The sequence below is a fragment of the Solea solea genome, chromosome 12 (genome assembly GCF_958295425.1).
Source record: "Solea solea chromosome 12, fSolSol10.1, whole genome shotgun sequence".
In the NCBI taxonomy this organism is placed as follows: domain Eukaryota; kingdom Metazoa; phylum Chordata; class Actinopteri; order Pleuronectiformes; family Soleidae; genus Solea; species Solea solea.
In genome coordinates, this window is record NC_081145.1 from 10,321,083 (window position 1) to 10,337,392 (window position 16,310).

General features: G+C 40.8%; 1 protein-coding gene across 1 annotated transcript in view; it reads left to right on the forward strand.

Annotated features, from left to right (window-relative positions):
* The window catches only part of LOC131470368 (neural-cadherin-like), a 91,759-nt gene that overhangs the window by 17,758 nt on the left and 57,691 nt on the right, over window positions 1-16,310 (forward strand). The window contains exons 2-4 of the mRNA XM_058646146.1: window positions 9,202-9,399; window positions 13,907-14,132; window positions 16,002-16,206. Of these exons, the coding sequence (XP_058502129.1) occupies window positions 9,202-9,399; window positions 13,907-14,132; window positions 16,002-16,206 (629 nt within the window). The remainder of the gene's footprint in view (window positions 1-9,201; window positions 9,400-13,906; window positions 14,133-16,001; window positions 16,207-16,310) is intronic.

The following is a 16,310-nucleotide window of genomic DNA, read 5'->3' on the forward strand; positions in this document are numbered from 1 at the left end:
GTAGTGTTTGAGGTCAAGTTGATGTACAGCTCTGTGTGGAACCTTTTGTGGATATCTGAACTGAAAAACAAGAGCACTTTTTAAAAAGAGAATATAGCCATTTGGTTTATTCTCAAGCACCTCTCCAACGTAAACAAACATGGTAATTAAAAGCAGTTACACAATTAAAAACAAAACAAATCTTGTAGCTTTGTAGCTCTGGCCTGCAGCTGTTAGATCAGACACTCTGTGTCTGCTTTGTCACAACACATATATTGTATTTGTTATAAGTTAGTTATTTCATTTATTTAAGGGAGACTTCGTTTCACTCTACTAACTCAATAGTAACTTGATTAATAAGTATGTAGACATCACATGTTTCCATGCTATAAAAGACACACAAGCAGAGAACTGCAGAGAATGGAAAACTACAGGCTGACTTTCTAGGGTGCAGGCAAATTGGAAAAAATAAAATCAAATCCTTGCAGGTCAAGTAAAACGGTTGCTTTTCAGACTCAAATAAATCCAGTATTGTATTATTTGTTTACACCTCAGTGCAGGAGATTGTACTTGACCTTGTTTTGACTTCATACAGTATTTCTGTTTTTATCACCACAAAGCCTTGTTATGCTAACAAGGCTCATAGTCATTCGCCCAAGGTTACTGGGGGAGGATCTAAAGCCACTCGACAAATGCAAGGTTGAATAGTACTGTATGTGAGCACAAGAGATACTAGTCAAGTTGACTGACTATGTTGACTAGTCACTAACTCTGCAAGAACGTGGTGGTCTGTAGCTCGTCATTTGTCGCCAGATTTCTGCTGATACAATTTCATCATGTTGGATTACCACAGCGAAAAAAAAAAAAAAATAAATAAATCCAACCAACTGATCAGTCATCTAATCAAAACCCTCAGAAAGGCGTTTTAGTAAGGTGGAGACCTTTTTCCTCACATTGTGTGGTCAAAGCTGGGTGGGTGCTTGTAATGCTCCTTGTCACATAAGCACTGACTAACTGTCATAAATAACAAGGTTTTGAACACAACTTTGGCCAAGATATTACTGGTGTTGATCACCTGAATGCTCCTGTTGCCATTGTGGTTATAGGTGGATTAAGAGTGTGTCACAGCACAACATCAATAATGTCTTAGATACGTAGTGGGCCCGAATCACCACCAACACATTTTGTGACTGGCAAAATCTACACAAAACACTTTCAGCATGAAAGGCAAACAATCAATTAATCAATCTTTCAAACCCAAATTGCACGCGGGGCAGCGAAAGCCTACGTGGCTGACACAGCTTGTACTTAATTTGGCACAAAAGAGAAAGAAATGCATGCATGACAAATAATCTGTTGGATGAAGTAGTTATTTCCTGAAATAATAATTACTGAAAACAAATTATAAACCAACACTTCATCAATTTTTGAATTACATCTTTTTCTCACATGAATGATCCTCTGCTCATCAAAGGGACCATCCACTGCTTCCTCTTTCAGAATCGTGTTTGCCAATCTTAGCAAAAAAAGAAAGATGAGCATGCATTCAAGTCTAACAAATGTGATGAGGTGCCAAAGGTAGGTTTGCTTGCAGTTATGCATGTTGATGTGGATGCTGCATAACATACATTGCAATGACCGCTGTATTCAATCCAGAGTCTGCCTGTGTGTGTGTGTGTAAGGTGTGACAATTACCATTTAGCATAGATAGATGTCTTCAATCAGTATCAGGTGAAAAACACCTGACAGAGTAGATTCATTGTTAAAATGAGGTTATTAATGTCTGTATGTTATATACTGTATTATAACGCAAGGGTTGACCTACTGTTTATGGAAATGAACAACGTGTGAATGACAACTTCTCAGGAACAGAAAGGCAGATAACACTGCCACCAGTTAAAGTGGAACACCTGATCTCATCTCCGCACTTGACAGCTGTTGCTGATGCACATGCTGCTACGTCTGTCACTCACAGGGAGAGACTCTCCCCACAGCAAAAGCTGCTAAGTCGTAAACTGAGTCGCATTAACACATGTATGTATCATGCTTACCCGTGATGCAAGTGATCTAAATATCAAGTGTTTGTTTACCTCCAGTAACAGTGAGGGAACAGAGATAATTGAGGAGAGGAGACAAGGAGGAACAGAAGAGGGAAGTATGGATTGGACCCTGGAGGCGTCACATAGTGCAGGGTAAAATACATATTAAAATATTTAGCAGTCTCCTCAACCTCCTATGTTCACATTTAACCCATGACAAACATCTTGTACCATAGCAAATTTGGACCTAAGCACATTTATGGCCAAACAACACTCATATTATTCCAGTATCTTCCCTGCATTTTCAACACAATGGAAGGAATAAGGACTATTTTTCCATGACATGACGTGACATTCCTGACCTCATCGTGGCAAATTTGTATCCTCATTGTTATGGCTTGCAGACTTTGATGAGTCACTATGAAAGTGACTAACGTCTCCAACATGGATGTATTTTTTTTTTCTCTCTTCTGTCAGTTCAAATTCACAAGATGTCTGGTCAACATGTAACGGTTTACAAGCTTTCTTTTACAAAATCTGGATGTCAGAAGCACACACTAGTCATTTCCTGCAGACAAAAATGACTGTTTTACAACAATAGACCCTTTTACAGCAGGCAGTTTGACTTGTCACAGCAGGGAAAACACTCAGGGAATCAAAAATGCTAAAAGAAAATTACAGCTTTCCATTTACTGTGCCGCAGTTTCAGGATACTGGTATCGTACTTGTTTACTCATTGGTATGACTCTGCTACTCTTAGTGTTTTAGAGCCATCAGAAATAGCATTATCTATGTGAAAATGTGAAGGGATTTGGAAGTATCCCAGCTGTGGCAAAAACCTCTGCTTATGTAATGGCATTCTTGCTTTTTCATCTTCTCTTGCACTCTGTTGGTAGTTGAAAATGCCAATGGCAATCTCAGTGGTGCACTGAAGTCCTTAAATTACTAGCTACTGGACCTTTCGAGTTCTGGAAGATGTTTTACCTCTCAATCAAGAGGCTTCTTCACTTGTGAAAGTTTTATGGTGACATCCAGAAATGTAACCTCTGTGTGGCCAGTGCTTACTAACTCCAGGTTACAGCTCAGGTTGAAGGAATCAGCAGCTCTATCCCCATTCCAACCTCACCAGCCAAGAAAGTAGTAAGACACTGATCAAGAATGAAGATATTAACATCCTTCCAGACAAAGGATGATGCACATTGGTTCTAAACCCAGCTCACAGCCATTCCAAAGTCACTGCTTTACCATGTCCATTAGACATGAATGGTACACTGCGAAAGACTGAACACATCACACCCAGAAGAGTAACGTGGTTTATGCAGCCCACTGCAGTGAGGAATGGACTGACCTATATATTGGAGAAACTAAACAACTCTTAAAACCGTACATGGGTCAACAGAGGAGAACCGACTCCCCAAAACAGGACTGAGCTGCATCTGCAATCTTTTGAGGATACAAATGTGCACAGAGAAGACTGATGATTTGAAATGGGAGTGAAGGAAGCCGTCCATGACAAAGTTGAGAAACCATCTCTCGACAGTGGAGGAGGAGGTCTCTCCCACTCACAGTGACAGTGCTGTTCTTTCATCTTTTCCCAGGAGACTAATACAACGAGTCTTACTTAGCCTCATGTGACCATAGACGAGTTAAACACTCAAATGATAAGTGTTAACGACCTACAGCTCTATAGTGACTGCTGTTGTTGAACAGCAGTTTCTATCAATTATGAATAGAATATGGAGTTTTGATTCAGGGAGCCAGACCTTCATTCAGAAAAAAAACCAAACACATTTGCACCATCGGAACACATTTATGGGCATGTTTCCTTTTGTAGCCACCAACACAAACAATGTCAATCCTTTCAGCATCACAGGTAAAGGTTACATTTGAAGTACCTCTACTTAACAGTAAATGATATGCCTCGTATATTTGGACATAATAACAGTGTGATTACTGTGCTTTAAAGGCTTTACAGCACAAGTTCACTGTATCTCAATTCAACCCTTGCTTCTCTCGGAATATTCTTTTATGTGAGTGAGTTGAGGATAATAAGGTACATTTTTCGTTAGAAGTAAGAAGCAAAAAACCAAAAGTGAATGAGTACTGTAGTTCGGAACTACAATAAAAATGTATCCCACTGGAGAAGAGGTTATTGCTCTCTAAGGTCTAATGTGACAGAAGCAGCCGTCCATCCATCAGTGGTTTGACCTGACTCACACATGCATTTGAGTAAACATAATAATGTATAACTAGAATGCAAACCTCTGCCAAAGCCGCTCAAGTTCCCGCAGTGTCAATACACTCTATCCATATTCGTATCACCAGCATAATGTAATCATTTCTTCCTTGGGCCATAACCTACATCCCCAGAAAATGTCATCAGAAATCCATCCTTTACTTTTTGAGTTATGCTGCTCATAAAAACAGACATATGCTGGCAAAAAATATAATCTCTTTTGTGGAGGTAATATAAATGCTTACAGTAATAAACTGAACATAGATATATTACCAGAATAATTGCTGCTGTGCTGATCTTTTTTTTCTGCTTGGCCCCATGTAGCTAATTGTAAGCTTTGCCTGCTAGACACATTTATCTACATGTAGTGTAGCTGCATTTTTCTGTCTTAATTGTATCTCGCTGGTGTAATTGTCCAATATATCTGGCAAGTGTGAGCTGAGTGGGAGTGACTCCTTCATTTAGACTGCATGAATTACACAAAGAATATTTACATGTAACGTTCTCCTAATGTGTCACATCTGAAAATATGGGCTCATTTAAATATATTGAAGCCTAAGTCAGGACATAAGGACAAGGGGCAGGGTGAAAGGTAAAAATGTTATCTGATACTGAGGCTACAGATGCTGCATCAGTGTTGCACATTATGGGTTTACTTATATGTCTTTTTCCACAATCAGGTCAACATCAGTCACAGACTGTTTGCAGTCACGAGTGGTAATGTAAAAGTAATGGGTTTTTTAAAAATACACATAACTTGAAGACATCTACCTTTTTTTAATTACTCTGGGATGAAAATGACTGTGTCTGCCAGTCTGAGCCACGATCAAATGAGTTAATAGATTTCTGTCCCCTGTGCCTGTAGTGTGTGGATTTCCTATTGACCGCTTCACATTCAGATTTAAGCACAGAGATGGACAGGTGGTTGGTTTGGAACAGAACCTCCTTAGCACTGTAAACATTTGGTTAATATACCTCATCACTCCCCCATTGAGCTGACTTTCACTTTCCATTCGCACGGCAATAAAAAAAAGCACCCCTGAAATTCCATGTCTCACACGGGTCATTGATATTTATGCTTGCAAACGCAATTTGTTTAATTACACACAGAAATATTTGTATCTTAATTTCTTTCCTCATTGGATGAAGGAGGAACAAGGGATCCATGTGAAAAACCCTGTGTTATTAATTATGATGTATATTCTATCTTTATTTTCTCCTCTTGTGGCCTGTGCTCTTTGACTGTATATGTTCTCTTTCCAAACATGGACACTCTCCGCTGTTGTTTGCCGTGCTTCCCTTGTGTTCTTTCCTCTCTAATGTTATTTTATGTTTCCTGTTAAGCATCACACAATACGTTTGCCTCCACACTGCCTGCCTCTTCCTCCCATGCTCTCTTTCGCTCTCCCTCTCTGTGGATATACTGTACGTGTTTCTTTCTTTGCGCCTCTCTTCTTCACTTGGTTTCCTCTCATCTCCTTCCCACATACACTCAGTGTCCTTCTACTGTGGGCAGTGTATATGTGCACAGAAGCACTTGAGACAACTTTATTTTTTTTCATACCAGCAAGCCACTTAGCAGCTTTATATAGCAACTAGCCAAAGGAAAGGATTAACAGTAGGAAACATCAACAGAATGGCTTACAGTGATACAACCCACATGCTTACACACATGCAAACCCAGCAAGCTCCTTTTACTCAATGAGCCTTAGCCTACCACACTCTGCACTCCTGTCAGCCACCTTTATGATGCATTATTATGTTAGTATCCCAGCAGATGCTCCTATTCTTATGGGATTGTGGTGCAGAGTATAAACCAGCATTTCATCACACAGAGTGGAAAAAGCACATTAGACTTTGAACAAATCCAAGCAGTGCAGCCCGCGGGCGTCTAACTGCTCAGTGATTTGATCGCACCCTGCGTCCCAGTCAGGTGAAGCTGATTGTGTCACTTTTGTGCTCATTGGGCGTTCCTGTCAGCCACTCGCCACTTAACACCCCAGTTGTTGTACATGCTTGCAGCCTCAGCACATGCAGTTGCACACTCTCACTTGCTTGTGCACACGGTCAGCCTCTCACCTCACAAACACACTTATATACACACACACACACACACAAAAACATTCTTCATTATCATTCCAGAGCTGATAGGCTCTAATTATCTGCCGTGCCTCTGATTAGTCTCTTTGTAACAAGCTAATTAGATGGAGCCTTGTAAAATCATCACTACCATTACCACAGAGACATGGCTGGGAAAGACACCAACAAGCGGGAGGCAAGGAATGTATCTGGCACTGCTGCCCGCAAAGACTTGATCGTCAACTAAATGTTAAGTGCTGGAGCTCTGATTTCTTTGTGATTAAGTGCCTTTTAAACCCCTCTGCTTTGCAAAGGAATCTTTATCCTTTCTCATTATTCATCACGGAAGGAATCTTCCGTCTTGTGGGGCAGGATGATCTGGCTTAAATCGCACAAACTGCCGCTGTTGACATATAAGGAGATAGCATCTAAACATTGATGAGTTTCTCTGCCCCCACGATACAGTGGCCATTTATCCAAAACCAACCATCGTTGGATGCAAGTCAGAACTTTTCTCTCAGCAGAGCAACTTTAAAGCTTAAGCGGAAGCCTAGATTAATTCTCTCCTCTCGCTTCTTCCACCCTCTGTTATTATCCCTCTAACAATCCTTTTAGAAGCTGTCACACACTTTATGGCTATTGTGTTTCAGCTGTGGACACTCCAGAACTAGTCTGGTGAACAGCACATTGTGTTTTCCATCAAAATGCAACATACTGTAACTGTAAGCCAGTTAAGAACGAAATTGGAATTGTGATCTCAGCAGCTGTTTTTCCAAGTTCCAACTCATTTGAGCGAACTCTTGGTGCTGTGAAAGATTTATTACAGCAATTGCTACTGTTTTAAGACTTTATATAATTTGCTGTATGCGTGAGCTGCTTATTAGCAACTTCAGGTTTTCGGCTATAATTGACTTTGAAGAGACACTAAATCTTAGTTCACATTTAGATGTTTGAGCTGCCAGTTTTTAATGAAGATTATTAGCCTGATAGCCCACTCACCGACAGGTTTTTACAAGTCATTACTAATTGCCACTAATTGGCTCACTAACGGCAGTCGACAGGTGTGAATAATGTGAGGACACCACCCAAAAAAAGACTTCACATTTCCATCATGCTTGTATTCAAGTCTGCGATGACTCCCAGCCAATCAGAGACCAGGATGGGTTGAATGGCTGAGAAAAATTAACGAGAAATCTCACATTGAAGAACGTGACATTGATCACAGACAGTACTGCGAACATAAGCGCTTAGTGGTTGATCTAGAGACATGAAAAGGAGCTAAATTAACCCTGGTTTCATACATTCCCATAACATTTTGTGACAACATGCAAGTTGTTGGTTGTTGGCTGTGAACTTGCAGTCCCCAAACGGCACAGCGTTTCGTGTGGGATGCACAGCGATCCAACTCTGAAAGTCATGTAGTATGAGCTTGGCTTAACTTACAGAGCCTAAGCCATTTTTTTCTAACAGTAAAAGCACACCTGTTGAGTCAGCCCTCAGTGAAATGATGCATCGCAAACCCCTGCTGTGTTTGTCTTAGATTTAAGTCCATTTATAGCCTGTGGTCAAACACAGGAGACCTTTTACATAATAGGATTTGAAATCCATAGTCACTTTTAGCCCTTGGGTAAATTACCTCTGTGCTTAAGTGTGTATTAGAGTGTGTGTGTGTGAGAGAGAGAATGTGTGTGTGTGTGTGTGTGTGTATGTAGGAGAGAGAGAGAGCGAGAGAGAGAGAGACGTGTGATTGTCAGCTCTCTCAAGTGTGCAAACATGTGTCTAGGTGTGGCAACACAACTTGCCTGTATGTCAAATCCTTGTGCTTGTGTTTGAATCTGTGCGTGCATATGTCTGTGGGCTTGTCCTGGCAGCGGGGGTTTCCTCTCTGGGGCGAGGCATATGGCCTCTGTGGATTGCAGCCTACTGAACTGGTTGGCAGCTCTTCTGACATTCCTTCATGCCACGTTGACACAAGATCACAGTCAATATTTGTGGAACTAGTGTCTAAGCCCACAATGCTCTACTTTCGCAGGAATAGATTCTACACAAAAAGTGCCCTAGATCGAGCCCCTGACAGTGTAAGAAGTTTTCTATGCACAGTTTCCAGGTCATGTCATGGTATTTAATGTGGATAACAATCTCCTCCTATCAGCACGCTGTGCTCTTGTCATATAGACTGCAATGCAGTCGTACACAGGTTCTCCTTCAGAGTTGCTGTGCACTCATGCTGTCTGCTCCAGCTCAGGGTGACTGAGTTGGTAATTGGATTCTTGGAATCTTCTTATTCTCCCCAATGAGGCAGTGTGCAGGTGACAAAATGCGTGCAGCCACGAAGCATCATCCCTCGGCCCCCGTGGGAAGATCAAGGGAGTTTTGCACAGACTTGGTAGATGAGACTGTGGCTGAGGCTGTCTCTCGTGGGAACTTGGATGTCTGGATGTCTAGGGAATGGTTGCATGACGTCATGTCCTACAACCTCTACCACAGGCCCAAATAGCTTTCCTGATATGCACTCACAGCATTCTCCCAAACCCAGCAGCTATGGTGAAGCACAAGGAAGCAGAAAGATAGCGGCTATAACTGCCTGCCATGTTACAGATGGTTGCTGTGGTGGTTGACTTTGACCAGAACTTTAAGCTCAAGTGGGACTGTACCAGCGTCAGTTCTGCATTGCAAATATACAAGAAACGTGATTTGTTGTAAATCTTGCAGCAGGATATTTGGTGTACCTGTTCCCTCAGCTGACTTGCTGTTTTATGCTGCTTTGGATTCCCCTGACTGCTTGTCTTGCCTCTACACACACAGTTACATGACAGCTGTCACTTTCAGTAACCACAACTCCCTCACTATCTCTGCAATATCCCCCAGGCCCAGATTGGTACCTGAACAAGGTGAAGCTGAAGATCATTGATGTCAATGACAACGTACCCGAGTGGAATATGAAGCCATACCCTTACTTGGCTGTGGTGTCCCCCAAGGCCCCCATGGGAACGTTTGTCTACCAGCTCCAGGCTCATGATGGGGACGAGGGCAAAAGTGGACAGGTGGAATACTTTTTGTCGGATGGTGAGCATGCACACAGACACAAACATACACAAATGCACACAATAAAAGAAGGACATGGTATGAAAATAGTTTGTGCTGTTGTTAAAATAGGTTGACAGGCTATAAAGCCTTCAAAATGAATCCAACTTGTCAGACACCAGCACAGTAGAACAGACCGACATCCACAGGCGTTCACACATTCATTCATGCATCCGTACACTCTTTAGGTATCCATTAGTTTTTGTGTTGTTCTGTCACCCTGTCTCTCTCTTTCTCTGCCTCAGTGTCTCAGGCGATCTTGTACACGCGTATACACACACACACATACACATACACAATCACAGAAGCAGCCAGAGGCCATCGCACATTTGTTTATGCACTTATCATGCACCGCCGTCTATCTGTCTGCTTCTCTCTGTTTCATAGACACACATGATCAGGGAACACTCGCACACACAAACGTGCGCATGCACAGCAGGCCTTTGGAAGTCAGCCAGAGTAGTGTACCCCCTGGTGGTTGAGGGGATGGAGATTTGTTGGCTTGTCAAAGATGGGGTTGTGTACTAATCTTGCCAATGGGGCTTTGCAAAACCCCGCTGACTTCCCATGACTCGCATTAGTCCATCACACACTCCCTGATGTGAGTTAAGCCACAATTACAACAAGGTACGCGTGGTTTATATTCGACTATGCTAAGAACTCATGTAAGTATGAGGCTGGCTTACAAAGGCTTGAACAAGCTAACCCTTTGACTCAATCTGGACCCAATATTAAGATTTCCCATGTATTTAACAACCCTCTTATCCTTGAGTGTGGACAGCTTGTCTCATCCAATTTTAGTATTTAACAGTACTGGAAAAGTCATTACCTTTTTGTATCACTGAGGTTGAACAATTCAGCACATTTCATTTCTTAGCAAATATTTTCAAAACATCATTTTTAACATTTCAAAATCCTGCATTGTTCACATCCACATTTGGTTGTTGTCTTTTCTTCTCGCTCCACAGCACTGCCAACAACTGTCAGTCAAACGAAATATCAGTGTATCTCGTTTTAAATCTTGTTTTACACGCATCGTTGTGCACACACACACACACACACACACACACACACAATACAAACACAATGAAGACCCACCGTCTGTCTCAGTGTTTTAATATGAAGCCTCTTGTTGATCTGTACAAATACGCTGCACTGGTCCCACAATTGAAGCAGATTTTCTCCAGTCTCCCTGCAGCATGTTTTAACTGTATTGTGCTGGTTAGACTGTAGCCTACACAGTACATGGAAAAAACATAAGTGCCAGTACTCCCCTTATCCATATGAGGCATGTATGTCTGTTGGTATCACTGTTGGTATTACTAAATCATTAAACACTAAATTATGAACATCTTCAGTTAATAAAAGATACCAGACGATGTTAGTGATGTTCACTAAGTGATGTTCATTTTCTATATTCATGTTATGATATCACACATTTTGCCAACTTGTATTTCCGACAATTATTTAAACTTCAAGCACACAGTCCATTTTATTTTGTGTCTTGTTATTATGCTGTCCTTCAGGACAAATAAATGTGGCAAGAAGCCTGTGAATATAACTAAACATTCGTTTTAAAAAAAATGAAACACTTTTGCTAGATATTGTTCTTGTTCTTCTTCTACTTCTGGCTTCTCCCCTTAGCGGGTGCCACAGTGGTTCTTCTGCCTGATAGATATTGTTCTTGTTCTAACAATACAAACAATAAAAATAAAAGCTCTAGACATTAAAAAAAACAAACACTAGACTCTCACTAGAATGGGTGAACGTAACGTAGATCACCCTGAGAAATGATTATTCTGGGCCATAATAATGAATTGGACAGATATTGGACAGAGTACCAGCACTTTTATTTGCATATTGGCACTCAACATAGTAAAAAAAAATATGTTGGTTTGCGATAGTTTGCTGTTAATGCGGTTAAAGTTAAGCACTGTAAACTTAGTCTCTAAGAAAAACCAGCTATGACCCTCTCTTTTTTAACTTCATGCAGTCTTTAAATGAGGCATGTGGTTAGTAAATATATATAATAATATATCTGCTACTGACATTTAAGATCGGTTTCCACTGTTATGGGTAGCTCATGGCCAAGTGGAAGGGAATTGGGCAAAGAAGTGCTGCCCACCGCTCATGTGCCCAGTTTGTGTGTGTGTTCACTACTGGTGTGTATAAACGATGAGGGTCAAATTTAAAATCACTTGGTGCGTTTACATACATAAAATTACAATTTTAGCCAGACTAAGACAATAATTTGGGTTTCTTAATGTCATGTTATGTCAAACATGTTAGCCTGACTTAGATCGAGCTAGTCTTAGTCGGACTAACGTACCTGGATAACGGATTCGTAGTCCAATTATTCCTGCATACGCTTAGTCGGACTGAATTACACTTGGCATTCTGAGCATGCACCAGAATTTCCCCCCTGGTCTTTGACCCGGAAGTAGAAGGAGACGACGTATAAGCACAGCAACCACAAGAGTCCAGCTCCATTTAATTTTTAAGACGATTAACATGTACAGCAGGTAACCACAGCACGATCCAGCTCACTGTTTGCTCTTTGTTTTTCTGTAACGTAAAGATAAACGGGAAACTGATTCGACACACACTAGCTTATAGAAAGATACAGCGCCACCTATGGAGATGGAGTCAGGCGTACATGGCCCAAAAATACATTTTCTTATTTGCATGTATACTCAAACTCAGCATGTTGTCTGATTGCCTGTTTTAATCAGACTACGGCCTAAGCGCGATTAAACTGTGCTTAAATTCTATAGTAAGTAGTGAATACTACTGTAGCTGAAACAGTATTTAGTTGTAATTTGCTTCAAATATGTTATCGAACATCCGGTGGTTTGTTTTGTTTATTCCTGCTGAGTAATTTTCTCCTGCCTCCCGTGTCATACGTTCTGTTCATTCTTAATTCTCATTCTCCTTTACAATAATTCACCACCTGTTTGCAATTATGTATGACAAAGATGTTAAAATACAATTTATGATGTAACAGTCACTTAGGCATGTGCGCCAAGTCCAACGACTTTGGGCTTTTAAACTTTTTGGGCTTCTCCTTTTTTTCTGTCGCACGGATTTCATTAAAAACTGGCAGTCAGTCACTTATCATTCAGTCAGGCAGATGCCAGAGAGCCATAGATGGTAAGGAAGAGAGGAGAATCGCTCATTAATTCACAAAGAGGAACTATAATGCAGTCTTTGCCTTGCCATTCACAGGAACAAGACTTTGTTTAATTTAAGTTTAATGGCCCCAACGCACTGTTACACATCCATTGCAACCCTTTAAACACAGATTAAAAAATCCCAGTGTAACTGCGGACAGGGTATAACGTCAAGTAAAAGTCAGAATAGCATAATATAGGGTAAAATGCACAATTACAATTAAAGTAGGCTAAAGTCCTGCTGCACAAAATGTTCCACAATAGAACGTCACTGTTAATCTATAAAATGGACAATAATTCAGTCACAGACAATATTTGAAAATAAGAATATATTGACAAGAACAAAAACAAAAGACCATGCACTCAGAGAGCACAGATCTTGGGCCATAGCCTATATCCACAGGAAATGTGATCAAAATCTATTGTTTACTTTATGAGTTCCGCTGCTCAAAGTCAAACGTGGACAAGAACATAACCTCCCTGACAGATGTAGTTGTTGGCTTTCGACTTTTCTGGTGATTTATTTTAAAATGATCTAAACAGAAGAGTCTATACGTCTAAAAATCTAAAATCTATACTTTAAATAAAATGCAAACGGTTTTTAGCAATGTCTGTGATTGGGATGCTGTTTTTTTTTTTTAACTTAGTTTTTTAAATTCTCATGTTTGTGTACATTCACGGGAAATGACAGATTAAATAGAAGCTGTACACATAAAAATGTGATTTGCTTTGAAAGGGATCTCTGTTGTAGTGATATGTTTAACCTGTCATTTTATTTTGTTTACCTATCAGTTTGTAGTGTACTGCATTTCATTGCGCATAATAATAAAGTATTATAGGGGATGTTTGCACAGAGACTGCTAAGTGGGCCTAATTTGCACAATGCTCTGGATAAAAGTACCTGCACAATGAATTCTTGTTCATTTAAATTGAGCTTAAAGTCAAAGCCAAATGTCTCGTACAGCCTGCATATAAAACAGCAATTAAAGATTCATCTTAATAAAGCTGCTTTAAATATCTCAATCCGTTGGGTGGCGTTTTTTTTCTTTTTTCTAGGCTATGCATATGTTAGAACGATAAGTGAACTGAATCAAAGCCATTTCCATGTGAAACAAAACTGCTTATTTGAACATGAAGAACTAGATATTAAAAAGTGAGTAAAAAGTGTGTTGTGAGCATTAAATCGAGCAAACCTAGCAAGGGCAGACTCTTTCAAATATATCATTTTGGGTAACATTTCAGAGTTATTATTCAAGCCAGCAGCATTGGATTGGTTTGAATCCAGTTCGAGCAAATAACGTTATTGCATTTGCCCGCAGGTGGTGACGGCTGCTTTGCAGTGGACAAGAACACAGGCCAGGTGGTGACCACAGGGCTGGTGCTTCAGAGGGACAGAGAGTACCTGTTAAGTGTGGTGGCCCTTGATGGCCTGGGCAGCCGCAGTGCCCCTGCTATGCTCTCCGTAATGGCAGGAGCCCGAGCGCCACAATTTACCAATATTAGCTATGCCATCTCCATACCAGAGAACACGCCTGAAGGACAGCCGTGAGTATAACAGCCTCTCACTCATACTAAACAGGCAGAAGTTTGGTCTGTGTGATACAGGTAACTACAGCCACACTGTGTGTATATTTTATATAAGGCTTGGTATGGAACTTCAATAATTTTGTGATATTGACTGGACTTTGGGCCGGATATCGAACTTCAAAACCTTTGTGGTATCGAATATCAAAAACTATCTTGACATTGGATGTCAAATTTTGATACCTAAGGAGAATTTTATCATCAGCTTCAGTGAATCAATAAGGATGCGGCATGCTGTTTGACTTGGATCTAACAGTGCCTGTGATTGGCCGTCTCTTGGTGTGCAAGACGTTACTTCATGAATGAGTAACCCGACGGTGCAAGGAATAAAAAAAGACAGCAGTAAGTTGCTCCACATCTGGACCGGCTAAGACAAAAGAATTGTACTTTGAGAAAGGGTTAGGGTTAGACTGTGTAATGCAGTCTTTCTCAATCCTCAATCCTGGGGAGCCACTGTCCTGCATGTTTTAGATGTTTCCTTGTTCCAACACACCTGATTCAAATAGTCAGCTCATCAGTGAGCTCTGCAAAAGCCTGGGAACGATCCATTTATTTGAATCGGGTGTGTTGGAGCAGGGAAACCTCTAAAACATGCAGGCAGTGGATCCTTAGGACCAGGACTGAGAAACACTGTTGTCGTGTAATGTTTTTTTAAAGATGGTATTAAAGATATATCGATATCCACGTCTCAATTAAAAAACACAAAATCTATACCCAGGCCTTTATTTCTATATCAGCCATAACAATAACATTACCAGACTGGCTGGAAAAAGACTCACATTTTTGTTGGACCAACTTTAGTTTCGATTACGACGATCACAAAGTCATTGCTGTTTATTCCAATGCACGGTCGCAATTATTTTGTGTTGATGAAGGAGTTGCACTGCTGTGTTAAGTCTTCTCCTGGATTCTGTGGGGGAAAAAAACGTGGTTATTCAGTATATTTTGGTCGTAGGCTGTCCTCATTTTTTGGACACATAACTTTGCTGAACCTAGACCTGACCAACTGAAGCAACCCCACAGCGGGAAGCGGGAACTGAAATTAGAAAGTAGCAAAACTCTGTTCACCTGCTGTAGGTCAAGGTCCCGATATTATTCATGTTGGCTCACATGGTCACGTCGTGCTGGGACACTGCACCTTAACTGAGAGCTACTGCTAACGTTAGCTGTGATTTATATCATCCGTGTTTATCTGCTGTGCAAAAGACGGATTGTCCGACCACGGGGTAAGAGCATAGGTTATGTAAAGCTGTCAAAAACACTGGGAAAACATGTGGAAAAGCATGCTATTATTTACTCATTGGTGTACAAGACGAAAGGGCGTACATCTACTGCACAGTAAAGGATTTAAAACTGACACATGCATTAATTGTATGCTCAGCCTATAATAATAACTTGATTTTAATTAAGATGCACACCTGTCTAAGGTGTCGATTTCCACACTCTTACTCTTGAGATCTACAGTATTCTGTGTGGATGATTATTAATGTGCTCTCACCTGTATGTATATATATATATACATATGTATATTCTTATATAGATATTTTCTTCACTCACATCATTAGAGAAAGTGAACTCTAGTCTAAACCAGAAAACAAACGTTGATACCTTCATAACAGTATCACACTTGTACACGGAACTGACAAGTATTGATGGACTGTGCTTATGACACGTAGTCAATGGGCCATATAGTAATTGATTTCATTATAGTGTAGTGCTGATGTAGGAAAGAGAGTTTCGATTTTAATCCAGAATGTGTGCAAGTGAAATTGAACAGCCAAAAGGTTTTCTTTAAAAAAAAAAAAAGCTTCTCTTCTCTTTGTTCCACAGCTTCCTCGTGGTGTTTGCCATTTCCTTCCAGCAGCAGCCAATCGGCTACAGCCTGCTCATCAATCCAAGTAGCCTTTTCAGCATCCGGCAGGACACGGGTGAGATCAGCCTGACCCGAGCACTGGATTATGAGAGTGACCAGCGCCGCTACCTGCTGATGGTGCGAGCCAGTGAGGAGCCCGGCAGCCTCAGCACTGCCACAGAGGTTAGTTTAGGTAGACAGTGATACAGGCAGGCAGGCAGCACTAAAAAAAAAAAAAAAAAAGACACATAAGAGTTAATCTGCCACACAAGCATTTTCTCCTATTG